Source organism: Hemicordylus capensis, chromosome 2 (assembly GCF_027244095.1).
Source record: "Hemicordylus capensis ecotype Gifberg chromosome 2, rHemCap1.1.pri, whole genome shotgun sequence".
NCBI classification, from domain to species: domain Eukaryota; kingdom Metazoa; phylum Chordata; class Lepidosauria; order Squamata; family Cordylidae; genus Hemicordylus; species Hemicordylus capensis.
In genome coordinates, this window is record NC_069658.1 from 215,839,660 (window position 1) to 215,867,333 (window position 27,674).

A 27,674-nucleotide genomic window follows, 5' to 3' on the forward strand; every position below is an offset into this window, starting at 1 on the left:
GGCCAGATTCTAGTCGAATCAATTCAAATTGGTATTGATTCACACATCCCTATCTGCATGCTTGCATGAGGAAGGTCCCAGGTTCGCTCCTTGACATCTCCAGAGAGGGCTGAGAGAGACTCCTGCCTGCAACCTTGGAGGAGCCGCTGCCAGTCTGGGTAGACAATACTAAACTAGATGGACCAAGGGTCTGACTCAGTAGAAGGCCGCTTCACTTGTTCCAGGGTAGCATTTTACACCAGTTGCCTGGAAGAGGGTGTTTAACACCATGTCTTAAAGGGGGACTCGCAAAGCACAGTGGTGGCATGTACATGCAATTTGTTATGGAGCCAGGTCTGTGTGGGGGGCCGAGGGGGAGGGATACCACCCAGCGGCCATCCCCACTGCAGGGATAAATAGGAACTCCAGGAAACAAACAGCTTTTAATTAGAGCAGGTGCTCAGCGCCGAAGGAGCAGCAAACATTGGTTCAAGCCAGGAAGAGGCCCCAGAGAAAGGGCGGGCAAGACGCCATCTAGTCGCTCTGATCCAGAGAGGCCCTCGGTAATGTAGCAACAGTCTGTCATGTAAAAGCATGTGTCTGGGTCTGCAGTGGTTTGCACTCGCCATCTGAGCACGTGGGGAGGGGCGGTTGCTGGAATAAGCATCTTATCTTTTATTTAAGGTAGGAAATCCCTCTTGGTGTGAGGCGTTGGGATGGGGATGTTGTGGGACATAATTTGAGGTCGCCCTGCAGCCTTATTTATTTATTTATTTATTTACACAGTCAGACAGGTGTTATTGACTGGTTTGTTTTATCCAGACATCGAGTCCTTCCCAAGGACCTGGGATAGCTGAATTTTATTGTCAATGGTTATAGATATCGTCGCAGAATATAGGCTGTTCCCAGTAAAGCTGCTTTCTGTAATTGGCTGATGGTGATTTCTGTGGCCCCTGTGGTGTTGAGGTGCTCTTCAAGGTCTTTTGGAACTGCACCCAGGGCGCCAATTACCACTGGGATTATTTTGGCCTTTTTCTGCCACGGCCTTTCAATTTCAATTTGTAGATCTTTGTATTTGGTGATTTTTTTCTATTTCTTTTTCTTCTATTCTGCTATCCCCTGGTATTGCTATGTTGATTATTTTGACTTGTTTTTCTTTCTTCTCGACTACAGTTATATCTGGTGTATTGTGTGGCAGATGTTTGTCTGTTTGTAGTCGGAAGTCCCATAATATTTTTACATCTTCATTTTCTTCAACTTTTTCAATTTTATGGTCCCACCAATTTTTGGCTACAGGTAGCTTGTATTTTTTGCAGATGTTCCAGTGTATCATCCCTGCTACCTTGTCATGCCTTTGTTTGTAGTCAGTCTGTGCTATCTTTTTACAACAGCTGATGAGGTGGTCCACTGTTTCATCTTCTTCTTTACAAAGGGGGCACTTGCTGTTTGTGGTGGATTTTTCAACTTTTGCTCTTATTGCATTTGTTCTTAGTGCCTGTTCTTGCGCAGCCAGTATTAAACCCTCTGTTTCTTTCTTCAAGTTGCCATTCTTAAGCCATTGCCAGGTCTTCTTCTTCTTCTTCTTCTTCTTCTTCTTCTTATTATTATTATTATTATTATTATTACTATTAATTCAATTTCTATACCACCCTTCCAAAAACGGCTTGGGGCAGTTTACACAGAGAAATAATAAATAAATAAGAAGGATCCCTGTCCCCAAAGGGCTCACAGTCTAAAAAGAAACATCAGATAGACACCAGCAACAGTCACTGGTGATACTGTGCTGGGGGTGGAAATGCAGCCTCGACTTGGTAGACCAATGGGAAGTGCACGGTACACCCAGAAACATAGCAACATAGGAAGCTGCCATATGTTAATCTAAGGAACTCTCTGCCACAAGATTTTTTGTTAACCCAGGGTTTTGTTTACCCAGGTGTCTAAAGGAGTGTAGTGCCCAATCACGATGGAAGGAACATAGAGCAGCTATTGGTGAGTAGCACTGGTTGGGTGAAAAGTAGGGGTGTGCGGAGCCGGTTTGAATTGAACCCAGTTCGATTCGAATCGGCCTTTTCTGACTGGTTCCAGCTTGAACAGGACAGGGCCCCCAAAAGAGGGGGCTGGTTTGACTTTGAACTGAACTGGGCCTAGTTCGAATCGAGCCGGTTTGGCCAGTTCAAGTGCTTTACTTATAAAGGGGAATCTAGTAAACATTTCACTTTATGAGCGGGGGGCGGGATTCCCTAACTAAAAGGGGGTTGAGGCCTGAGCGGGGTGGGTGAGAAGGCACCATATCCGCTGTGGCAGTGGCAGTTCCTCGGTGGCAGCGGCTCAGCCCCACCGATGCTCCGCCCCGCCGAATCGCAGACTGGTGTTTGGTCCACTTCTGGCCATCGCGCATGCACGGAGACCATTTGCATTAGCCCTGCACATGCACAGAGGTTGGAACTCAGCTGTCCGCTGGACCATGGTACGGGGGGCGGGTGGAAGCGCTGGCAGGGCAGTGCTGGCAGAGCCGAGAAGCAGCCGGGGAGCTGCCACTAGGAAGCCACCACCGCTACAGCGATTCAGGTGCCCTCTGACCCGCCCCCCTCAGGCCTCAAGCCTTGTTTAGTTAGGGAATCCTCCCCCTTGCTTGTAAATGGGAATCTTTATTGGATTCCCCATTTACAAGGAAAGCACTCGAACCGAGTTGAACTGGGTCAAACTGGGTCAAACTGGGTCAAAAGCACGAACTGAACTGCCACCGGTTCTAATGAATTGGTTTGTGGACGGTTTGGTTCAAATTTGGTTTGAGCTCGAACCCGAACCGAGCCACTGATGCTGGTTCCATGCACACTCCTAGTGAAAAGGTGGATTTCTATAGTTTCAGCCCCTCAGGACTTTGGGACTTCAGGAACTGTGGATAGACCCTTCCTCACCCATCAGAGCTCTGAGTCTCAGTGTCTGCACATTTCACAGACTCACACAGAATCTCAGGGAATTTCTAACTAGCAAAAGGACGTACTTTTTCACAGAGCACAACATTAATGTGTGGAATTCTCTGCCACAGGATGCAGTAATGGCGACCAGCTTGGATGGCATTGAAAGGGGCTTAGACAAATTTACAGAGGACTGGCCTGTCAATGGCTACTAGTCCTGATGGCTATAGGCCACCTCCAGGCTCAGAGACAGGATGCCTCCGAATACCAGTTGCAGAGGAGCAACAGCAGGAGAGGGGGCATATCTCCACCACCTGCTTGTGGGCTTCCCAGAGGCATCTGGTGTGTCATTGTGGGAAACAGAGTACTGGACTAGAGAAAACTTGAGCCTGGTCCAGAGAGGCTCTTCTTATGTGGTCATAATATGTGAAGGCCTAAGGGACCCTGGAGGTCTTCTAGTCCAACCTCCTGCTCAATGCAGGGATTTTCTACAGGATCTCTGACAGATGAGGCCTCTTTCTGAAAAACCCTTTGAAAACTTGCAGGCATTTCCCTTCGGGAGGCACCCTGAAATCTGTGTGGTTTCACTTTGGAGGGCATCCTGTCGAATTTCACTTGCTGTGCAATGTTGGTGCCAATGTGTGCAGAGACCCCTCGAGAAATTTCATGTCTCTTAGAGCAGGGATTCTCAACGTTGGGTCCCCAGGTGTTATTGGACTTCAACTCCCATAATGCCCAGCCCCAGTAGCCTTGGGTTGGGGATTATGGGAGTTGAAGTCCAATAACATCTGGGGACCCAACGTTGAGAATCCCTGTCTTCGAGGATCTGCCTCAACCCCCCTTGAAAATCTCAGAGGGCTTCCCTTGAATCCAACAGTGACATCCGCTCCAGATTTCACTTTCTACGAAATTTCGGCTTCAGCCCCAAAGAACACTTTCAGTGCTCTAAAGCATCCCAAGATAATAATCTTCTTTGTAACAACAATTCTCCCAACAAGAATCGATAGCCAGTCGCAGCTTCTCTGCTGTGCTGTATTTCATTTACTCTGAAATAGCCTGTCCAGCCTTGCTGGTTGGTTTATTGGGGGCACCTGATTAGCCACTGTGTGGGAGCCAGTTTGCTGGGCTAGATAAACTTTTGGAATGATCTAAGGGGGCTTTTTCATCACTTCAGAGGCCGAGAGGATCACAGGCTCCTATGCCAAAACACTAGTATAGGAACACAGAACATAAGAAGAGATGTGCTGGATCAGGCCTAAAGCCTATTTAGTCCAGCATCCAGTTTCCTACAGTGGCCCACCAGATGTCTCTGGGAAGCCCACAGCCAGGAGGTGAAGGCATGCCCCCTCTCCTGCTTTTGCTTCCCTGCAACTGGCATTAAGAAGCATCCTGCTCCTGACCCTGGAGGCAGTCTATAGCCAAGACTAGTAGACCATGAATTTCTCTAAGCCCCTTTAAAAGCCACTCAAGCTGGTGGCCATCACCCTGTCTGGTGGCAGAGAATTCCATAGGTTAATTAGGGGCTCTGTGGAAAAGTACTTCCTTGGGCCGGTCCTACATTACTTGGCAATCAGAGATGTATGTTTTGGGTGGTATATAAATACGTTGTTTAACAACAACAACAACAGCAACAACAACGATGATGAAATAATAATGAAAAGAAATAGAAAAAATCACAAAATACAAAGATCTACAAATTGAAATTGAAAGGCTGTGGCAGAAGAAGACCAAAATCATCCCAGTGGTAATTGGTGCCCTAAGTGCAATTCCAAAACAACTTGAAGAGCACCTCAGGGGCCACAGAAATCACCATCAGCCAATTACAAAAAGCAACTTTACTGGGAACAGCCTATATTCTGTGACGATATCTATAATAATAACAGCAACAACACTGATAATAAAATTCAGCCATCCCAGGTCCTTGGGAAGGACTCGATGTCTGGATAAAACAAACCAGTCAATAACACCTGTCTGATTGTTTAAACAAAAATAAAAATAATAATAAGTTTCATGGGATGACACCTAGTTCTAATGCTGTGAAAGAATTTCTCTCTCTCTCTCTACCCATCTTTCTATACCGTACATAATTCTATAAATCTCTATCAAGTCTCACAGGAAGATAGAAAGCTGCCATCTACTGAGTCTGGCTCACTCTGTCTACACTGACTGGCAGCAGCTCCCCAAGCTTTCAGGCAGGCATCTTTCCCAGCCCTACCTGGAGATGCTGCCAGAGATTGAACCTGGGGACCTTATTATTATTTATTATTTATTATTAAAACTTTTATACCGCCCTTCCAAAAGGCACCTTCAGCATGCAAAGCAGATGCTCTGCCACTAAACTAAAGCCCCATCCCTGTAGCTGTCATTTAATGTAGAAATAGCATGTGGTTCTCGCCTCGAACCAGTTGCCCCAGGAGAGCAGTGAGCCGGTGCCTTCTCTGGAGGGCTTTGGGTTCCTGCTCTGTAGTACCCAAAGAGCTGCAGCCCTCTCATACATACTAGGGATGTGCATGGAACCAGCAGGGGCTGGTTCGAAGGTGGGGTGGACACTTTTCAGGACAGGGGAGTGTACACTTCCCCACTGCCACGTTTCCCCTGCCAGCGCTCCCAGACAGGCGGGGCAGCAGCTTACCTCCCTGCTGACCCCGTCCCCTTCATCGGTCCAGAAGGACCAGTAGTGTGCACACATCACTTCCGGTCACTTCCGGACCAAAGTGGGGATGTTGGCAGGGACGTATGCTGCCGCCCTGCCGGTCCAGTTTTCAAGGGAGCACCAGTGGGGAAAACGAGGCAGCGGGGTGGGGTAAGCGCACCCTCCCCCATCCATAAAGGTGTCCCTGTCTCCATATTCAAACTGGTTCAAACACGGGGTTCTGAACCTGTTCGGCGTTCTAGGAATAGCATGCCGAACAGGTTTGTGCACATCCCTCATACATCCATGGGAATTTCAATTAGCAGAGCACCAGCATTCGAACAGAGAATCCCAAATGTTGTTGACTACAACTCCCAGCATCCCCAGCCCAAGGCCTGTCATGGCTCAGACTTCTGACTCAGAAGAGTCAGAGCAGGATGACTTACCAGCTAGTGAGGGCTCAGAGGCACAGCCACAGGATTTGGCAGAGAAACCAGATTCTGAAGCTGAGGATTCACAACAGCTGCCAGACATGATCTCTGATGGGGAAGAGACTGGGATTTCACCTGTCTTGAGAAAACGTCTCAAGAGGCAGGCTCAGTGGGAGTCACGCAGGTGTAGGAGATCCCAAGAAAGAAAGCCAAAGTGCTGACTCAGGGAAGCCTGATTGGCTGCTGGTTCTCTTGAGCCATATATATTCAACAGTCTCTCCTTGCTCTGATGCTGTTTGCAACTTTGTTGGCTGCAGATAGTGTGCTCTTGAATTTTGACCATCTCTGTGTCCCAGTTTGCCTTGTCTGTACTTTTCTGCATTGTTCCCTTAATTCCTTGTTCTGTGTTCTTTGCTTGTTTCATTCCTTGTTTTGTCTTTTCCTTCCAATTATTACTCAGTTAGTGTTAGAGGGAGGTACCTAGTTTCAGTTCAGGGGACTCAATCCATTGACTAATTGCTTTGTGAGCCTTTTATTTTCCTTCATTTGGTTTCGCTGCTGCTTTCTGGTTACTTTCTGGTTAGGGGGAGTCCTGAAGGGGGTTGTAAAATCCTGTTGGGTTAGCCGAGCTAACAGATTCACGACAAGGCCATTGCAGCCGAGGGTGCTGTGAGCTGCAGTCAACAACATCTGGGATCCCCAGTTACAGGGAGCGCTGCAAGGGGCCCTTGCCAAGCTGCGGTTCTCGCCAGGGGATGGCCTCCCTCCCACAATCAATGGTGGGCGTCCTAGTGCTGTGCTTGTCCAAGGGTGTTGCACTCAGGCAAGGCTGTTGCGCTAACCTGTGCTAAGGCTGGAGCTTGCATTGCAGACTAGTGTTGCACTAATGTTTGTGCTTGTGCAACAAGGTACAAAGCCTGTGGCACATCTCATGTTTTGCCAGGAATTTTTGCCCCATGCTATTAGTACTAATATATATATTAACAATGTCTCCCTCTAGTGGTAGCCCTGTGTGCTGCTTCCTCATTCTGCCTAATGGTAGGGTGAACCTTTCTTGAGCAGAGTCTGGGGGGTGGGGGGCAAAGGAGAAGGCTCTAATTCTGGACACTCTTGGTCTTCTCAGCCAAGCTGCCAGCCAGCTGATTTCTTTCTCTCATTTCCCTTGCAAATCCCTTAGTGGGTTTTCATTCTCTCCCTCTCCCTCCTTTAATATTCTGCACCTGGAAATCCATCCTCAGATTGTTTTATCTCTATTAGCCCCTGTGAGCAGATGACAGCCAAGTTCGAAAGCAGAGAGAGGAGGTGGGGCTGGCTCGCCCAGATGCTAATTCAAAAACGCGGCATCGTTTATAATGTTCTTAGCCGCCTTGGCGGGGTCTCTGTCCACCAGACTTCCTTAAGCCACACAGAAAGGATGGAGCTAAACCCAGCTTCTGCACAGGGAGGGAGGAAACAGAACTTAGCCAAAAAACAGAATTTGAGGGAGGGGAAAAAGGACGTAAGTGACAAAAGGAACAGAAAATGGTCGCAATGCATGTACTCGCTGCCATTTGGAAATAAAAATGAAATTATGGGATGTATTTGGTCCTGCAACAAAAGGATACAGTATATCCTTGATAGGCAAATGTTACTTGAGCCTGTGCCTGGGCAAGGTGAAAGTGGTAGACAACTTTCCCCCTTGGAAGCAGGTTGTGATGGTCTTAAGGGAGTATGCTTCAAGCTGAGAAATTTCCCACTCTTTTTGTTTAAGCTGTCTTTCCCCTCTCCTTCTCACTGAGTTCCATTCACTCTGCCCACCTGCTTGTCTGTTAACTGCCCTCTGAGGACACAAACATTCTGCTCCATTGAGTTATATTGGGGCAATTTGGGTTTGGAGGTTTCTTTATTGGGGGTAGAGGTGTTGCATCCTTAGGTTTTTTCCTTCAGATGTCTGTGAAACCCATATATTTGTGAGTTACTCCTGAGTCTCCTGGTATCTCCCTCTCACCCACAGCTCTGAGATCATAACATTTCCAACTCTATATATACATATACATATATATTTATATATGAAAAATTCATAATGTCTGGGTTCCACTACAGAAACAAAACCAGGTGTTTCTACAAGATCCAATGAGAACTACAAGATCCAGTGAGAAATTCAGCAGAGAATTCAGAAGTACTGCTGTAGTAGATACTAGGCCTGCACATAGGTACAAAATTCAGAATCAGGTCCAACCCATTCTCATCCCAAAATGTCAGTTCCGGGTCCTTTGTACCCCTCTGAAATTTAGGGGCGGAATCAGGATCTGGATCAGAATCAGTGTCGGAAAGGGATTTGGAGTTGGACAAAAACATTTTAAAACTTTTAAAAGTAGCCACAGATACTCACTGTGAACCCAGAAGAAAACTAAAACTAACCTAGGAACATAGGAAGTGGCCATATACCGAGTCAGACCATTGGTCTATCTAGCTCAGTATTGTCTACACAGACTGACAGCAGCTTCTCCAAGGTCGCAGGCAGGAATCTCTCTCCGCCCTATCTTGGAGATGCTGCCAGAAATGGAGCTTGAAACCTTCTGCTCTTCCCAGAGCGGCTCCATCCCCTGAGGGGAATATCTTGCAGTGCTCACACTTCTAGTCTCCCATTCACATGCAACCAGGGCAGACCCTGCTTAGCTAAGGGGACAAGTCATGCTGGCTGCCACAAGACCAGCTCTCCTCTCTAAAAATCAGGATGTCATGTTAGGAACATCAGAAGCTGCCATATACCAAGTCAGACCATTGGTCTATCTAGCTCAGTATTGCCTACACAGACTGGCAGTGGCTTCTCTAAGACTGCAGGCAGGAATCTGTCTCAGCCCTATCTTGAAGATGCCAGGGAGGGAACTTGGAATTTAAATGCTCTTCTCAGAGCAGCTCCATCCCCTAAGGGGAAAATCTTACAGTGCTCACACATCAAGTCTCCCATTCATATGCAACCAGGGCAGATCCTGCTTAGTTAAGGGGGCAAGTCATGCTTGCTACCACAAGACCAGCTCTTCTCTCCCTAAAACCAGGGAGTTGCAGGGGAGGGGAAGTGAGGTAACATCAGAGAGTCTAAAGGGAAGTTACCTCACACCAAAGAACCACAAGAGGAACCCAGAAATCAACTGGTGGCTGCAAATGTGAGTGAAAAAAACAGCTTAAAAACATTTTAAGTATATGATACGGAGGGGCGGGCAGACAGGTGAGCAGAGAGAGGGCAGAAGATGGGTTTTTCCCTCCCCAGCTGCGTTCACTTAAAAGAAAAGAAAAAATCTTGCCGCCGTTTGGAGTTCTTGAAAGCTCGGAATTTTTCTGCAGGGGGTCGGAGAAGTCCGATCCGAACCAGGGTGCTTAAGTTTGGGTTCTGACACTTTGCGAACCCCTCCGAATTCAGTAAAAGCCGACATGTACTGATTTTACCGCTCTGATTTTGCTCAGGCCTCATAGATACCTTCTGCATAAGCCCTAAAGATCCACTCCTGCCCCATTTCACTGCTTGCTGCTCAAGCTATGTGCTGTCATGCTCCCACCCATAACCCACGCTGACCTCCTCCCTTTTCTGCTTCTCTCCAATCCTCTGATCCCCACAAAGTCCACGCCATGGGCTAATTAAGGCCTGTGTTTGCTTTTTGGAGCAATTTCAAGCAGATTGCAGAACAAAGCCCTGGTGGAGATTGAAGATGGGAGGATGGGAGGGAAATGATTGGCCGAGCCTTCCTAGGAGACCCTGAAGAGGGAAAGTGTGGAGTGGCCCTCAATGAAGAATTCTAATCTGGCTTCAAGTGGATGCATCAGGAAGTCATTTTGTAGAGTGTTTTTCCCTTTCCTCGATCAAGATCTTCAACCACTAGCTCTTGTCAGGAGTTTGCAGTCATAGGAAGACAGGAAGCTGCTGTTTCCTGAGTCAGGCCATTGGTCCATCTGCCTCAGGACTGTGTACACTGACTGGCAGAGGCACCCTAAGATTTCAAGCAGGCGTCTTTCCCAGCCCTACCTGGAGATGCTGCCTGGGGTCTTCTGCAGGCAAAGCAAGTCTTCTTCTGCTAGGTTCATTCACACATTCAAGAGTAGGGTAAGAGAAGCCTCTGGCCCTACTTTGGGAGCTGTGCCTGCTTCTGATATTTGATTGTCTATCCATTAAAAACAACTTTGGAAATGCTGTTCGTGATCGTGTGCTAAGCAGCAGCTGGGTTGAAGGGCTTCCTCTTACCCAGTGGCTGTACCCGGGTCTTTAACAAGGTAGGAGGAAGAGTCCTTCAGTCCAGAGGCAGCTTAGCACACACATATAGGGATGGCGCTTTCAATTTTTTTAACTGTGATCAGGGAGGAGAACTGGTCTTGTGGCAGCAGGCATGAATTGTCCCCTGAGCACGGTCTGCCCTGGCTTGCATGTGAATGGGACACTACATGTGAGCACTGCAAAATATTCCCTTCAGGTGATGGGGCCGCTCTGGGAAGAGCACCTGCATGCAGAAGGTTCCAAGTTCCCCCCTTAGCATATCCACACATTGCTGAGAGAGACTCCTGCCTGCAACCTTGGAGGAGCCACTGCCAGTGTGGGTTGACAGTAGTGAGCTAGATGGACCAAGGGTCTGATGCCACGTAAGGCAGCTTCCTATGTAAATATTGGGAGCCTGCACAACGTGAATTGTGTGAATGAACCTGAATCATAGTCCTTCCCATAAAAATTCATAGGAAGCTGCTTTATTCTGAGTCAGACCATTGGTCCATATAGCTCAGTAGTGTCTACACTGACTGGCAGCAACTTTCTGAGATTTCAGGCAGGGGTCTTTCCCAGCCCTACCTGGCGTTGCTGCCAGGGGTTGAACCTGGGACTTTCTGCATCCAAAGCAGATGCTTGCTGTGGCATCTGTAGCGGCACTCACCAAGGAGGTGTGGTGTAGTCATTGTCACCATGTAGATAGTTCATGGTCGACCAAATTAAAGGGGCTTCGCCAGCTACCTTGGTTTCATGTATTTGTGAGGCTAGCGTAGCTCAGATTTACTTATAGACCCTAGGGGTGTGCATGAACCTGTTTGATGTTTTGATTGTGGAACAAACCAGAGGCAGTTCGGTCCACAATCAAACTGAACTGAGCCGGGTCCAAGGGGGTCGAACTGTTTTGGGTCGAACCATTTGGGTCGAACCATTTCAGGTCGAACCGGTTTGGCGGTTCGAGGGGGCTATGCTTGTAAAGGGGAATCCGATGAGGAGTCCCCTTTACAAACAAAGGGGGTGGGGGAGTCCTTAAAAAGGCTTCTAAAGAGACTTACCAGTCTGGCAGTTCCAAGAAAGGCCCCAGAGCTCCCAAGTCGCCCACCTACTTGGCACATTTTCCTCTCCGCATGGAGGAGGAATCTATGGAGCCAATGTTGGAGGACCTTTAGAAGTGTTTTTGGGGTCTTGGGGTCCTGCACTCTGTCTACATCCTCATCAGAGGTTTCATCCAGAATGGACCATCAGCTCATCCTCAACCACAGCTTCTGCTTCCTGGCCAATTTGAGCCTTAACAGCTCATTCCAGAGACTGATCCTGGCCTCCCTTGACCATGTCAAACCATGTCTGTTGGTTCCCTCTAGGCCCTCTTTTGCTTGCAACAGAATTGGGCCCTCAGCTGTGCCTTGTTTAAGCTTGGTCTGGGGTATGGACAAGGACAAACAGATGATGTGGTATAGCACTGCTCTCCCTAGTGGTCTTGGGGATGTCCATTGCTCAATGGTGGAGCTTCTGTTTTGCTTGCAGAAGGTCCCAGGTTAATCTCATGGGACTTCATCCCCCTGCTAAATGAACCAAAGAGGCACCTTTTTAACGTGGTGATTATCTTCATTGAGCAGGGGGAGAGCAACAGGCCCTCTCCATCCCTAGCACAGCATCCCTACAGTGGCTGTTGCTGGTGCCTTATGTTTCTTTTTAAGATTGTGAGCCTTTTGGGGTCAGGGAGCCATTTTATTTATTCATTGTGTAAACCACTTTGGGAACTTCTGTAGAAAAGCAGTATAAAAATATTCGTCATATTCGTATTGTCATATCCGTACCTCTGATCTGTTCGATGTGGCGTATTCATATTAATATTCATATTCATGGGATCGTAGGTCATGAATGCAGGTTATGAAAGCAGACAGAGGCAGCGGTAGACCACTGCCTCAGATTTTGCCCCAGGGCCACCTTCAACCTCACTACACCCCTGACTGTGCCATGCAAAAGCAGCATGGCTTCATCCTGTCCCCCAGCCAGTCCCATGTCTGAAACAATGCCATGCCCCACATCTCATGGAACCATTGCCCAAGGTCTACAAGCAGCAACAAATGACAAAAGCCAGTTAGAAATCAGTGCTGAATAAACACTCTGTATTTTCTGATGTATCCCAGAAGGCCGTTGGTTGCCAGCATACTTGAGGAGCAGAGTCAAACATGGTGATGTCCTCAGATGACTCACACGATTCCATAATTGTCCATTTCTCTCAGTTCCCCCTCAGGACAGCTATTTATCTTGCTTATCGGAATTGCTATGATGTTCATGGTGCAGCTCCTTCTCCCGTTTACAAGCGGCCAAGATCTACTTTCTCAATAACAATTACAATCAAAACAATACAATTTGACACTTCACATACCACCAATTCTTTCCAACTGCCATGATTCAGTTTCCCGTTTGGTCTTCCAACAGGGTTCCTGGACTTTCAATAATGGTCAGATTCAGAACTGGGAGGGGAACCGCTGGGAAAGCAACGGACACCGTCTTTGGTCTTCATTGGGTTTGCTTTTGCTGGACCACACTGTTTGGCTGTTTTCCCTCATCCCCTCTTTCCACAGTCGTGTGGCTTGTAAACGGGTGACCACCATCACCTTCTGCTTGCAGAGAGGGCAGGTCTTACTTCTGGCCTGGGTGATATGCCAGAGGTCGACACATTTGCTGTGAAAGGCATGAGAACATGAAAGAACCTTCAAGCTGTCACATTCTACATACTTCTCCAGACAGATGGCACACTCTTGATATGTGGAACTGGTAAAGGAGAAGCTGGGAAACTCCTTCCTGTTTTCTTGGGGAGGCTGGCTTTTCCCCTTCCACCATTTTAAGCACCGCAAGAAATATCTCTCCATGAATGAACAGGCAACCACGCCAATCGAGAGCATGCACACTATCCAAAAGGCGTGGAGATAGACCATTTGTGAGCAAGGACCAGGCAGTTGAATGTGGCATAGGCAGGGATCCGAAGAGGAGATACGGGTGGTCCTGGAAGCACCTTGCCAGGTGAAGTGGAAATACTCGGGGATCAGGATAACTGAAGTCAGTTTCCCGGAGCGATGGAGCCACTTCAGGACTTTGGAAATCATATCGGTGGTGAAGACGGATGGGATGTGGATCTCCTGCTTGGCGTCCGCCTCGCTCACCATGCTCACGAGGGTTTGGGAGTTGGTGTTGTGGACAATGGCAGCATGGTACCCCGCCTGCTGGGCATGAAGGACCTTTGTGGCGAAGGAGCAGTCGTACCGGCGGATGAGTGCCACAAAGATGGAGGAGGAGTTGGGTGGACTTTCAATGGGGTGGCACGCATTGGCGGGCTTCGCCTCAATCAGAAGCCCCTTGAGCCCCTCTGTGGGAAGAGGGGGCCCGAACAGCGCAGGCAAAGCCCTGAAATCTAAGCAGGTGGAGTTGTGGCTGCAGACAGCACGTATGAAGGATTTCCCAGTGGGGACTTGGAGCACCAGCATGATTGTGATAACATGGAAAGGTGCTGGGGAATTTGACCCCATACTGGTAGACACTGCTGGGGATTTTCTAATGTTCTAAATCCTACCTGAGGGACAACTGGGCAGGGTTGACTTGGAAGGATCTTTAGGCTTCAAGGGTCTATCGCAAGGGCCTCACGCTCAAGATGGCCGCCCTAGTTTTTTCCATAGGACTAAAGAGTGGTGGGCAGAGATGACGGGTAGAGCTGGTTTGGTGCTTTTCTGCCCGACCCTCAACAGGCCTGGCCTGCTGGCTACTCCTGACTGATGCTCAGCTCCTGTTTTCAGATGACCTTCTAGAACTTTCTCCTTAGGCCTTTGTGACTTCACTTGCTAGACTGGAAAGGGAATTCTCCACCATTCTCTCACTCTGTGTGATTTCTGGGAAATCCTCTGAGAAAATTCTCCTTGAGAAGAACCCTGACACTAGGGCTGTTCTCATGATCAGTGTTAGGGCAGGAGAAGTCGCCTACTCTAATATAGCAGCTGTGCATGCTCCTGATTGGCCACCATGAGAATTCTACAAGCAAGCTAGGAAGAGGAGGAAACGCTGATCTGCAAGCTGAGTATGGAGGTGGACAGCAGCGCCCAGACATCTCCCCTGCTAACTGAACCAAGAGGCACATTTTAAGAGTGGCGATTCTCTTTACTGAGCAGGGGGAGAGCAACTAGCCATATCCATCCCCAGCACAACATCCCTCCAGTGGCTGTTGCTGGTATCTGTCTTAGGGTTCATTTTTAGATTGTGAGCCTTTTGGGTACAAGAAAACATTTAATTTAATTTAATTTAATTTAATTTAATTTAATTTATGTATAGCTATCTGTATATAATGCTTTGGGAACTTCTATTGAACAGCGATATATAAATACAACAACAACTATTTATATACCGCTTTTCAACAAATGTTTCCAAAGCAGTATACATAGAGAAGAGATAGATAGATAGGTAGATAGATAGATAGATAGCATGCAGAAGAGCCCAGATTCCCTCCCTGGCATCTCCAAGATAGGGCTGGGAGAGACTCCCGCCTAGAACCTTGGAGAAGCCTCAGCCAGTCTGTGTAGACAATACTGAACGAGATGGACTTGGTAGAAGGCAGTTTCCTATGTTTCTGGGCTGTGGGATGTACTCCCTGCAGACATCTGAAGCTTAACAACATTACTAGCCATCAAGAGAGCCTCGCAGGGTCTTAAAATCATTTTAAACTGTTTCAGTTTTTGATGTTTTTCTCGGTTTTAATTATGCTTCTGTTTTGCTTGCAGTGAGCTGCCCAGTGCTAACAGATGGGGCAGTATAGATAACAGACAGACAGAGAGACAGGCAGACAGATAGAGCTGGTCTGAGAAGATTGTTGGTCTTGTGGTAGCAAGCATGACTTGTCCCCTTAGCTAAGCAGGGTCCACCCTGGCTGCATATGAATGGGAGACTAGAAGTGTGAGCACTGCAAGATATTCCCCTCAGGGGATGGAGCCGCTCTGGGAAGAGCAGAAGGTTCCAAGTTCCAGCATCTCCAAGACAGGGCTGAGAGAGATTCCTGCCTGCAACCTTGGAGAAGCCGCTGCTGGTCTGTGAAGACAATAATGAGCTAAATAGACCAAGGGTCTGATTCAGTATATGGCAGCTTCCTATGTGATAGATAGATGCTGCCAGAGCAGCATCCAAGTTGCAAAGAAGCAAACTGGGAAGCTTCCACTTGTGAGAAACATCCAAGGCATTTTGCGGGAAGGAAAGGGGCCTTCAGATTGCTCAAGTGTGAGCGTGTGGAAGCCTGCAATGAAGCCGGGGATGAGAGTTATGTTTTCTTTCCTTCAAAGTCTAAGAGACGGGAGACAAACCCGCTCGCTCATCCTCTCTCTTGCAAATTCTTCAAGGCAGATGAACTCTCCTGGAAAGGTGAGAAATTTCACAAGCATCCTGAGCTCCCAGCTACACCTTTAGATGAGGCATGCTGCAGAGCTTATCTCTCTCTAGGAGTGCAGGAGAGAGCTCACGGAGGTGTAAGATAGAAAGCACAGGGTTGTGAGCCAGCGTTAGCGATGGCTTCCTTTTCATCCGTGAGCCCTGTTCTCCACCCCGCTCCCCAGCAGCTTGAATCCATCTTGCAGCATTACTGAAAGGGTGTTTGATTGGTTCGGCTGTGGGGAGTAATAGCAACTCGGACTTGTTCAGATACCCCCCCCCCCAGCGTGTTCGCAGCGCAGCTGCTTGGCATCTCTTCCAGAGTGTAAAAACGTCTGGCTGGAGGGGACGCAATTAACACAATGTGTTATGGAAAGTGGAAAGTGGGGAGGGGGAAAAACTGGGCTCTGTTTGTGGGGAGGAAAAGTGTGACATTGGAAACAAAAGAAGAGGTGGAGCAGGGGATGACAGCAAGGGAGAAAGAGAGGAGAGCTGGTCTTGTGGCAGCAAGCATGACTTGTCCCCATAGCTAAGCAGGGAGACTTGATGTGTGAGCACTGCAAGATATTCCCATCAGGGGATGAAGCCACTCTGGGAAGAGCAGAAGGTTTCAAGTTCCCTCCCTGGCAGCTTCTCCAAGATAGGGCTGAGAGAGATTCCTTCCTGCAACCTTGGAGAAGCCGCTGCCAGTCTGTGAAGACAATACTGAGCTAGATAGACCAATGGTCTGACTCAGTATATGGCAGCTTCCTATGTTCCTAAGAGGCCCAGAGTTCAGAGACTGGCAGCCTGTTTCCCAGGTCCTAGGCAGGCGTCTTTCCCAGCCCTTCCTGGAGATGCTGGGAAAGATCCTTGCCCGAAACCGTGGAGAACTGCTGCCAGTCCGAGTAGATGATACTGGATGACTTACTAGATGGACCCAAGGTTGGCATCAGCATCAGGTAATACATGCATAGAATAGATGAATCATTGCTCAATGCAAGATCATCTCCTTTGCATGCAGAAGGTCCAAGGTTCAATCCTCAGCAGCATCTCCAGGAAGGGCTGGGAAAGATGCTCAAGCGGGTCGGTCTGGGCCCAGAGACATGGGTGTCATCAGGGCCAGGACAAGGGTCGATTTCCAGAGAAGGCTTCAGACAAGGCAAACGCAGACATCAAGCATCTTGCTAGTACTCCTAGCAACAAGTTACAAGCTTGAAGCAACAGTTCTGTAGGGCCAGCCAAACTCCTATGGGCTCCTCTGTAGTCACGTGGGCTGGCTGGACTACTGAGCAGCAATACCCTTTCTGGCCATCATCTGAAGTGGCGCTGTAGTGCAGCAATGGTACAGCCAATGACTCCTGCCATCTGGGAGTTGCTTTGCGTGTTGGAGGTCAACCCCTCCAGTGCCTTACCAGTGGAGCTCTCGGGGAAAAACATTTTATATGGAGAATGCACCATGGTTATGATCATACCCCCATTTTCAGAATGGAGCACCCTTTTCAAAAACTTGGAGGCAGGTTGCCCAATAGAGAGCGATGGAATAAAGACCTGCACTTTCATCACTTCAAAGCATTCTATGTGGGGCTGGCTTTGTATGTAGTTTGGAAAATTCAGTAAGTTCAAAATGTGGCAGCCAGATTGGTTTCTGGGGTATCCCAGAGAGAACACATTATGCCTGTTCTCAAACAGTTGCCCTGGCTTCCGATATTTTTCCGGGCAAAGTACAAAGTGCTGTTATTACCTTTAAAGCCCTGAATGGCTCGCCTGGTTACCTGAGACAGCACGTTTCTCTACAAGATCCCCACTGCTCATTGAGATCATTAGGAGGGGTCTGTCTTTGGGTGCCACTGGTTTCTGTTTCTGGTGGTGACCTGGGATTGGGCCTTCTCAGTTGTTGCCCCTAGGTTGTGGAATGTGCTCCTCATGGATATAAGAAGATTGTCTTCTTGGAGGCCTTCAAGAGAGCCTTAAAACCCCATCTTTTTAGCCTGGCTTTTAAAATTTTTAAAACATTTTATATCCCACTTTGCCTCCAAGGAGCCCAGAGCAGTGTACTATATACTTAAGTTTCTCCTCACAACCACCCTGTGAAGTAGGTTAGGCTGAGAGAGAAGTGACTGGCCCAGAGTCTCATGGCTGAATGGGGATTTGAACCCAGGTCTCCCCGGTCCTAGTCCAGCACTCTAACCACCACACCACGCTGGCTTTTAATGATATCTAGTGTTAATGTTAGGTTTCAATTGTAATTTTAATCTGCTTTTAATTGGTTTTTCAGTTTAATTCATATATAGTTTTTATTTTAATCTAAACCACCCCTCAGCTACCTTTTGGAAGGGCAGTACAGAAATCAAATGAATTAAATAACAAATAAATAAAATATATCAGAAATGCTCTTGGGTATCAGGAACACTGGCAAGCAAGATGTGCCCGTGTGGCTAGTCTCCAAATCAAATGCCTTGCACTTTTGAAGTGCAATCAGCAACGCAACAGCCTTGCATTGCCGGCTGAGCACAGAGTTTTAAATATTGTTATCAGCAAAATTGAGGCACAAAATTGAGGAGCTATTGATAAGAAACGAGAATCACCTTGCTGGATCAGACCAATGGCGTATCTAGTTCATTTGCAGCCAAAGACCCCACAAGAAGGGGCCCTGATCCATCTGAAGATGTCACAGCTGGCATGAAGCCCATAGCTCTTCCTACGGGTGTGTCTTCTAGTAACTGGCACCAGGGGTGTAGCAAGGTTGGAGTGGGCCCAGAGACAAAATTTTAAAATGCACCCCCCCCCTGAAGCTTAGCTCATGAAGTAAAGAAACCTTAAATGAGGCTGAATAGTGGTAACAAAAAGCATAGTAAAATATATGTGTATGTGCCACAATAGAACATCATCCTAAATTATCTTTAAAAGGTTTTGTAAATTGTGGATGATGCAAGTCATTTAATGGTACTAGAGAAAGACATACTGTTTTGGTAGCTCCGGGTCATCAATTTTGGAGGATGAATACAAGTGAAGGAAGCCCGGGCGGGTGCGTGGCTGGGGGAGTCAGTCATGTGATTTGCCTCTGGCCCCCCCCCCAAGGCAGTGGGCCCCCAGACAACTGTCTCCCCTTGCCCTATTATAGTTACGCCCCTGACTGGCACCCAGGGGAAACCTTCTGCAGATTGTACTATTGCTCTAACGCAGGGATTCTCAACGTCGGATCCCCAGATGTTATTGGACTCCCATAATCCCCAGCCAAAGGCCACTGGAGCTGGGCATTATGGGAGTTGAAGTCCAATAACATCTGGGGACCCAGCGTTGAGAATCCCTGCTCTAACATGACTGACCGATGATGCATTTGACCCTTCCTTCTACAAAACCTTCTAAACCAGCAGCATTTGCCACATTTGTGGCAGGGAATTCCACAAGTGAACGGCTTTTTCGCCAGCTTAAACCTTGTCAGCCTAATGACTTGTCAGGTCACTGTTCTGCCAAGGTCACCCATCTGCCTTCCTCCCTCGCCCCCAGAATGCCTGCCCTCAAAGCTTCCAAGAGTCATGAATTTTATTTCCAGTGGGGGGTGGGGAGAAATCCCTGACCACTTTCACCCAGAGCTGAGAATGAAACACAGAACCCCAATAAAACCAAGGGGACAAGAGGTGGCGTTCAGGAGAATGTTGTTGCTTATGATTTTCCAGGTCAGCTTCCAGGGTATCCTTCTTTCTCTTTTTGACCCTCCTCCTCCTGCTCCTCCCGCAGCTCCTCATCCCATCCCTAGGTTGCAGGGCTGACTTTCTGTTTGCAAATGGGACAGGTCCTCTCAGCCCTGGGCTGGGTCAGAAACCACGTGTTGATGCACATGTGGTGGTAGGCGTGCGTGCAAGGAAGGATCTCCAGCCTATCCCCTTCTTCATATTCCACCATGCAGATCACACACAGGTCATACGCATCACCTCTCTTGAAGGTTTTCATCCTGATCCCCCGTTTTCTCCGGCACCATTTCACGAAACTGGCAGCTATCAGGACCACCATCACCATGCTTACGAGGAACACCAGTCCATACTTCTGGAGGAATTCGCTGATCTTCTCTTGGGTGCAGTAACCTGGCCAGACCTGTAGGTGATGCCGAGCGGGGTCCCAAAAGGAGATATCTGCATCGTCCCAACAGGGGTTATGATAATCCCAAGGCACCACAGCTGTGATCCTGGTCCTGTTTTCAGAATGGAGCACCTTTTTCAGAAGCTTGGCGTCAGACTGCCCAATAAAGAGCGACGGAATGAAGACCTGTGCTCTCATCTCTTCCACCTCCTCGGCCATGCTCACCAGAAAATCCGAGTTGATGTTATGGACAATAGCAGCCCGGTACCCGGCTTCCTGGGCATGGAGGACCTTCGTAGCAAAGGAGCAGTCATACCGCTGAATGAGCACAATGAAGCGTTCCAGAGGCCTTTGGAAGGCTGGAGGCGCTTGTATGGGCTGGCAGGCATTCGCGGGCACTGCCTCGACGAGGTAACCTGTGAAATGCTTTGGCAAGAAGGCCAACCCAAAGCAGGCAGGTATCGCTTTGACATCAAGGCAGGTGGAGTTATAAGTGTGGACCAGCTGGACAAAGGGTTTCCCCAAGGTACCCTCTAGGAACAAGGAAAAGGCCGCCAGCAGATGAAGTATAAGGAGTAAGGACCTCATGTTGGAGATCACCTTCTCTAGAGGGGATGGTGGGATGGAGAGTTAGGTGGAACATATGGGTCTCACCTGGGCATCTTGAAGAGATGGGCTGGGACCATCAAGTGGACATCCACCGCAAGTTCTGAGGTTCTCAGTAGTAGTGGTGGTGGTGCCCTCCTGGTGAGGGGCTTTCACAGAGCCTGTGAAGCATGGCTCACAGTTCCTCACTTTCCACCACAGCTCATGGACTCTCCCTGCTCCACACCACTGCTGGTCTGAAGCTGCCTTAGGCCCTTGTGACATCACCCTTTCAATGCTTGGACTGTATCGCTGGCTGGTGAGTGTGGGGAAAGAGAGCGGACAATATGAAACTCACTGGGTGACTCTGGGCCAGTCACATAGGAACCGAGGAAGCTGCCATATACTGAGTCAGGCCCTTGGTCTATCTAGCTCAGCATTGTCTTCACAGACTGGCAGTGGCTTCTCCAAGGTTGCAGGCAAGAATCTCTCTCAGCCCTTTCTTGGAGATGCTGCCAGAGAGGGAACTTGGAACCGAGATGCTTTTCCACTCTGGGCTCCTTGAAGTGTGGGATATAAATGTCTAGATAGATAGATAGTTAGATAGATAGATAGATAGATAGATAGATAGATAGATAGATAACTTTTAAAAATATCACACGCTAAATCTTCCAAGTCCTTATGTTTCATGGTCTGCAGAGAGTGTCTCTAGGGCAGTTCATATAACCATAAACTGGGTAGGAAATGGATCATACCCTGTTTCGGGAGTTGGGTGTGTTCCTCTTTTGCGTTGTGGCCCAGTTCACACAACCATTCGAATCGACGTTTAATGTGGGTCACTGATATGATTGTGTGAACCCATGCCAAGATTCATTGCAGGCTATGAACCACCTTGGAGTCGATTTACATAATCATGCTAATATTGGTAACCCACAGAAAAGCCAGATTTGAATGATTGTATCTCAAGGCAGAAAGGCTGTTTGCTTGTGGCGGTTGCCCAGGAAGCCAAACACCTTCTCCAAGTGGAGAATTCTAGGTGCCTCAGCAATTCAGAATACCCATCCCCTCCAATACACTACTGCTCGGGGAGGCTCACAACCACCTTGTGATTTTTTTTTTTTAAATGAAAGATAATATATAAATTTATGAATGAATGAATGAATGAATGAATGAATGAAATAGATACATAATACAGTAAAAGATTAATAAAGTTAAGCAAGTTGAAAGGCCAAGTTAAAACCACATTTAAAATTGCAAATTTATGCTTCACATTGGAAAGTTAATTCAACCCCATCATGAGATGAGTGGCTACTTAAGCTTTAGGAATATGCATCAATGGCTAAGATTACTTCATATATAAAGAACAAATCAGAGAATAAATGTGTTTCAGCATGAGAACTGTTTATACATTATAATTTGGTGCATGGTTTAACGCCTCATCCGAGATTTGGGTTTTGGGGTTTTTTGGTAAATAAGGCCACAAGTTCTATATTTTCAATTCTGAGGCATATCCAAATACGTAGATATTAGGGTTGTGCATTTTGGGGGGGGTTCTGTTTTGTTTTTGGCCTGAATCCTAAACACCCCCATTTTGTTCTGTCTTTGAAATCAGCCAATCTGAAACACCCCAATTTTGTTCTTTGCTCGAAATTGCAAAATCTGAATCTGAAACGTTTTGGAATTTAAAAAGTGGTCCCGTGGCAAAACTAGGGGGTGGTGGTGGTATTTCCCAATGTGTGGAAGCTACCACCCAAATTTCAGAGGAATTGGGCAAAGGGCTGATTTTTGGTGAATTTTTGAAGTTTAAGATTTTTCCCATAGGGAAGAATGGAAGTTTCAGCAAAAATATAGCTTCACATCGGGGGAAAGGGGTGGCCCAGAGCAGAGTAGGGTGGGTGGTAGTGCCCAGTGGGGGCAAGGAAGCTTCCAGAATTATTTTAAAAGAATTGGGCAGAGGGCTGATTTTTAAAGATTTAATGGAGTATACACGTCTTTAAAGTTCTTCCCCATAGGGAATGATGGAGGTTTCAGCAGCCCCATAACTCCACTTGGGGGACACCGGGGTGGCCCAGATTGAGTGGTGTAGTAGAGCACATAGGGTGCCAACCACTGCCATGGTTTGCTATCTCATGGGGTACTGGGTTCTGTTGTTTGTGAGATGTTTTGAGTGTAGATTCTCTGGTAGCATATGACAGTGGATTCATGGTTTGTCATTGAAAATCTCATATGCTACCAGAGAATCTACACTCAGAACACCTCAGAAACAACAGAACCCAGCACCCCTTGCGTTAGCAACCCATGGGGGTGGTTGGCACCCAATGTGCACTACACCACCACTCACTCCCGGTCACCCCAGTGCCTCTCAGGTGGAGTTATGGGTCTGCTGAAACCTCCATTATTCCCTATGGGGGAAAACCTTAAAGATGCGTAAACTTCAACAATTCCTAAGAAATCAGCCCTTTGCCCTATGGAAACTGGGTTGTGGCAGGCACCCCTTGGGGCACTGCCACCCAACTCACTGTTTTGCCCCTCAGACCCCCTTTCTGCCACACATCTGCCCCAAAGTCATGTAAAATTCAACAATTCCTAATCAGTCCTTTCCCCAATTCCTTTGGAATCTGGATGGCAGCAGGCATCCATTGGGGCACTACCACCTGACCCACTCTTCTGCCCCCAAAGCTCCATTTCTGCCCCGAATCCATCCCAAATAACATAAACATCACACATCATCAACAACATCAGAGCTTTGTAAAGAATCCCCCTCCCCTTGCCTCGTGCAAGTGGGAGGGTGTTTGTCCCAGCCCGGGACTCACGAGGCCCAAGAAGCAGCCGAGTAGGAATTTTTTGCTTCCAACTTATTGACTGTTGTTGGGTTTTTTTCCGCCTACTCCGTTCTGCAGTCAGTTGGTAGTTAGGTTCTAGGTTGGCCACGTTGGCGGTAACAGTGCGGGCTGTGGGTAAGGAGGTTTAGATTTTCAGTGAGCACCCTTGGACATTTTAAGGTGGATTGGTCAATCGCTTCCTTGTGGCCTGTGCGGCACGGGAAGAATTGCATTGCCAAGAAACCTGCTTCAGGACTTCACCTACCTTTGGGCTGTGCGGTCCGGGGAGGTAAAGATCCGAAGCTGTCCAGATCCCCTCTTCTAAAGGGGGTGGTTGGCTTTGAAGGAATTGGGCGGGAGCTACCTGCCTTTTTCCTGAGCCAGGGTGTGTCGCCCTTTCAGGCGATGGGTAGGACGTTTTGAATCCTAGCCCACGCCTAGGTGCCCGCACTGTTTCATGTTGGTGATTAATCACCTTGTTTCCAGTCCGCCATACATGTTGTTATATTAATAAAGCGTGGCCCGTTTCTCCCATTAAAAAATGTCTCTGTGTCTTCTTGGGCCGGGGTCTGGGTACAACCAGACAGATTTCCAGAGGTCATGCACATCCACATCCCACCCAGAAATGCAATTCATCTACATACAACAGTGTGAAACAACAACAATGAAATGCACACTGCCCCATGCAGTGTGTACACTGCCCCACTGGTCAATGAGGGTAAATACACACTGCCCCACTGGCCAATGAGGGTAAATTTTACCCTCAAATTTCCTTAAAAGGAATAAGGAGGCAATTGCCAGCAGATCAGCCCATGCTTTCGCTGGCCAATCTGCAAGCTAGAAGGGCTGGAAATTCAAACAGATGTCAAAAGTCAAAATGGAGACTACAGGAGAAAGACTTTTCGTGATTGCAAAATGGAGTTCCAAAACAGCCAAAACAACAAAATGTTTTTTATCCGAAACAGGGACGTTTTGTTTCAGCTACAAAATTTTCTGTTTTGAGCACTGGATGTTTTGTTTCGGCTACAAAACAAAATAGCCTGTTTTGGGCACAAAACGTTTTTTATCCGAAACGAAACACACACACACAGTAGATACAGTATATTATTTAATTGTTACTGAGTTGGAATGAAATAAAAAAGGGGGGGTGAGTAGAATCCAAGTTGATGCATTAGTTAATTGTGAGATGTCATGTGTGTTTTCTTCCCCCCCCCCGCGTGTTGTTGTTTGTTATTTGTTGTTTTTGATTTGTCTGAAATGAAATGAAATATTTTTTAAAAATACAAATTTAAAAGTCTCAAATTAAAAGTTATTAGGAAAAAGCGAAAAACTGAGAGCTGAAAAAAGCCCTACCATTATAAGCAGTACATAACATATTTAAAAGCCTGTAAAAGGCTCCGTAAAAAGATGTGTCATTAATTGTCTTTTAAAAACACAGCGGTGGGTGGGGGAACAATACTTCTTTCTGTGCTTGTGCGGCAACTCTAACAGATGCACAAGCTACAGGCTGCCCTCTGCTTGTGCCCTTCCAGCCACGGAGAAGAATTTGGCTCCAACTCCTTCTGCCTGGCTTGCCCGTGAAATCGGCTGCCATCAGTTCGGGATGTTCCCTTCTCCTCCAGTCCCTCCGGCCCCCGCCCCCGGCAATTTACTTGTTTGTTAGGATTTTTGATGTATTTAAATGTCAACAAGCCACCAAGGAGATGCAGCAGTATCTGTGTGAGAGTGGAGTAATTATGGGGAAAAGGTCCCGCTTTGCCACTTGAAGTGGGAGCCAGACCTGGTGGCGGGGAGAAGGCAGACTTCCTCAGCGTTTAACTGATCACACACCAAACTCCAGGCGGTTTTGGAAGGAACTGATTGCTAGACCCATTTCAAACTGGCTTTTGGGTGGGCTATGGGGTTGAGACAGCCTTGGTCGGCCTGATAGATGACGTCTACTGGGGATTCGAGAGAGGGAGTGTGACTCTGCTGGTTCTTTCGGACTTCTCGGCAGCGTTCAGTGCAATCGACCATGGTATCCTTCTGGATCTCCTGGGGGAGTTGGGGATAAGGGGCCCTGCTTTGCAGTGGTTCTGCTCCTATCTCTCAGGCAGATTCCAGATGGTAGAACTTGGTGACAGTTGCTCCTCAATACAGGAGCTGTTATGTGGAGTCCCCCAGGGCTACATGTTGTCACCAATGCTTTTTAATTTCTACACAAAACCACTGGGTGAGGTCATCAGGAGATTTGGTGCTGGGTGTTATCAGTATGCTGATGATACCCAAATCTACTTCTTGTTATCTTCATCATCAGGAAATGGCATTCATTCCCTAAATGCCTGCCTACAGGCAGTAATGTGCTGGATGAGGGATAGCAAATTGAAACTGAATCCAAGCAAGATGGAGGTGCTCATTGTAGGGACTCAGGATTTGAGGGATGAGTTAGATCTTCCTGTGCTGGATGGGGTTACACTCTCCCAGAAGGAACAGGTACGCAGCTTGGGAGTGCTCTTGGATCCAGGCCTCACCCTGGTATCTCAGGTGGAGGCTATGGTCAGGAGCGCCTTCTATCAGCTTTGACTGATTCGACAGCTGCATCCATTCCTTGAAGAGGAAGACCTCAAGAGAGTGGTGCATCAGCTGGTAACTTCCAGGCTTGACTATTGCAATGTGCTATATGTGGGGCTGCCTTCGTACGTAGTTTGGAAACTTCAGTTAGTTCAAAATGTAGCAGCCAGATCAGGCTCTGGAGTAACTCGGAGATACCATATTATGGCCTTCCAGGGTTTTAAAATTGTTTTTTAATTGTTTTAATGGTTTAAACTGTTTTTAATTGGCTTTGTTTTGATTGTTTTTAAATGACCGATTCATAGGTTTTGTTTTATTGCTGTGCACAGCCCAGAGCTTTTTGGATAGGGCAGTATAAAAATGTAATAAATAAATAAATAATCTCCATCTTCTTTCTCGTTTCTTCTGTGGGGGTACTATGGGTTGGAACTGCTGAAACTATCACAAAGAAGTGGGGTCTCCCAGGGATCTGTACTGGGACCAGTGCTCTTTAACTTCTTCATAAATGATCTAGAAGTTGGGGTAAGCAGTGAGGTGGTCAGATCTGCAGATGACACTGAACTATTTAGGGTAGTGAAATCCAAAAGAGAGTGTGAGGAGCTCCCAAAGGTTCTCTCCAAACTGGGAGAGTGGGCAACAAAATGGCAAATGCAGTTCAATGTTAGGAAGTGAAAAGTGATGCATATTGGTGCGAAAAACTCCAACTGCACATATATACTGTGAGGTCTGTCGGTTAGAGATGTACAAACTGGTTTGGCGTCAAATGGGTTTGATGTTGAACTGGTTCGGTTCGAAGGTTTGGGGTTGAGCCAAACCTTCCACTGGTTAGGCTCTACCCCAGAACGAACAACTGGGCCATTATTTTAAGTACTTACCCCCTCCAGGGGGACCGAGGCCATGGGGGGTTCCATGGAGGTTCTACTCCTCCCCCCACCGCTGCTGGCCTTCCTTATGCCAAAAACCGCCCGGTTTGGGCATTCTTTGGCGCGACCTGGGCCTTTCCCCCATTGCGGTGGCCATTTTGGAGGCCACTGCGCATGCACAGTGGATCCCTGCATGGCCAGGTCATGACCTGTGGCAGCCTCCAAAATGGCCACTGAAAGGGAGAAAGGCCTGGAATGGGCCGAAGAATGCCTCACCCGAGGTTTTTGGCATAAGAACCCCACCCAGGGTTTTGGGCATAAAGAAGGCCACAGTGGGGGAAGGGGGAACCTCCGCAGAACCCCCTCTCTGTGGTCTTGGAGAAGCCCCCCGGAGGGTGTAGGTACAAAAATGGTTTTTAAAAACTCAAAATGGCTTGCGAACCCCCTCCAAACTGAACTGAACCAGGGGACGTTTGACGTGGGGCAAAACCAAACTGGAACAGTCTGGTTTGGGTCTGGTTCATACTCTAACCAAACCAGGCCAACTGGTTTTGTGCATACCCCTACTGTTGGTGACTGACCAGGAGAGGGATCTTGGGGTCATGGTGAACAGCTTGTTGAAAATGTCAACTCATTACGTGGCAGCTGTGAAAAAGGCCAATTCCATGCTAGGGTTCATTAGGAAGGGGACTGAAAATAAAACTGCTAATATTATAATGCCCTTATACAAATCTCTGTTGCGGCCACATCTGGAGTACTGCATACAGTTCTGGTCACCGCATCTAAAAAAGGACATTGTAGAACAGGAAAAGGTGCAGAAGAGGGCAACGTCGGTTTTACAGTCTTTGTTGTATTTTAATTATATTAATGCTTTAATAGTTTTATATTGTGAACCACCCAGGCACCTTTTGTATGAGCCAGAATATAAATGTACTAAATAAATAATAATAAAATAAATAAATAAAGATGATCAGGGGCCTGGAGCACCTTCCTTATGAGCAAGGCTACAACACCTGGGGCCTTTTAGTTTAGAAAAAAGATGACTGTGGGGAGACATGATAGAGGTCTATAAAATCATGCCTGGTGTGGAGATAGTTGATAGAGAGAACCTTTTCTCCCTCTCTCACAATGCTAGAACCAGGTGTCATCCCATGAAACTGATGGCTAGAACATTTAGGACTGACAAAAGGAAGTACTTTTT

At 47.5% G+C, this 27,674-nt stretch overlaps 2 protein-coding genes and 1 long non-coding RNA gene across 3 annotated transcripts in view; 1 reads left to right on the plus strand and 2 right to left on the minus strand.

The window, feature by feature from the left end:
- The window catches only part of LOC128346847 (uncharacterized), a 75,227-nt gene that overhangs the window by 34,028 nt on the left and 13,525 nt on the right, over positions 1–27,674 (plus strand). Inside the window, exon 2 of the long non-coding RNA XR_008317235.1 lies at positions 1,913–1,968. This is a non-coding gene — a long non-coding RNA (uncharacterized LOC128346847). The remainder of the gene's footprint in view (positions 1–1,912; positions 1,969–27,674) is intronic.
- On the minus strand, positions 12,294–14,129 carry LOC128346845 (E3 ubiquitin-protein ligase RNF167-like). Its single transcript, XM_053300572.1, has one exon. It carries the CDS (start codon positions 13,716–13,718, stop codon positions 12,660–12,662), a length of 1,059 nt encoding a protein of 352 aa, XP_053156547.1. The 5' UTR covers positions 13,719–14,129; the 3' UTR covers positions 12,294–12,659.
- On the minus strand, positions 19,102–20,499 carry LOC128346846 (E3 ubiquitin-protein ligase ZNRF4-like). Its single transcript, XM_053300574.1, has one exon. It carries the CDS (start codon positions 20,239–20,241, stop codon positions 19,330–19,332), a length of 912 nt encoding a protein of 303 aa, XP_053156549.1. The 5' UTR covers positions 20,242–20,499; the 3' UTR covers positions 19,102–19,329.

Excerpts from the sequence above, each read along its gene's own strand:
- LOC128346845 (XM_053300572.1), bottom strand. The coding sequence starts at position 13,718 with ATGGGGTCAAATTCCCCAGCACCTTTCCATGTTATCACAATCATGCTG.
- LOC128346846 (XM_053300574.1), bottom strand. The coding sequence starts at position 20,241 with ATGAGGTCCTTACTCCTTATACTTCATCTGCTGGCGGCCTTTTCCTTG.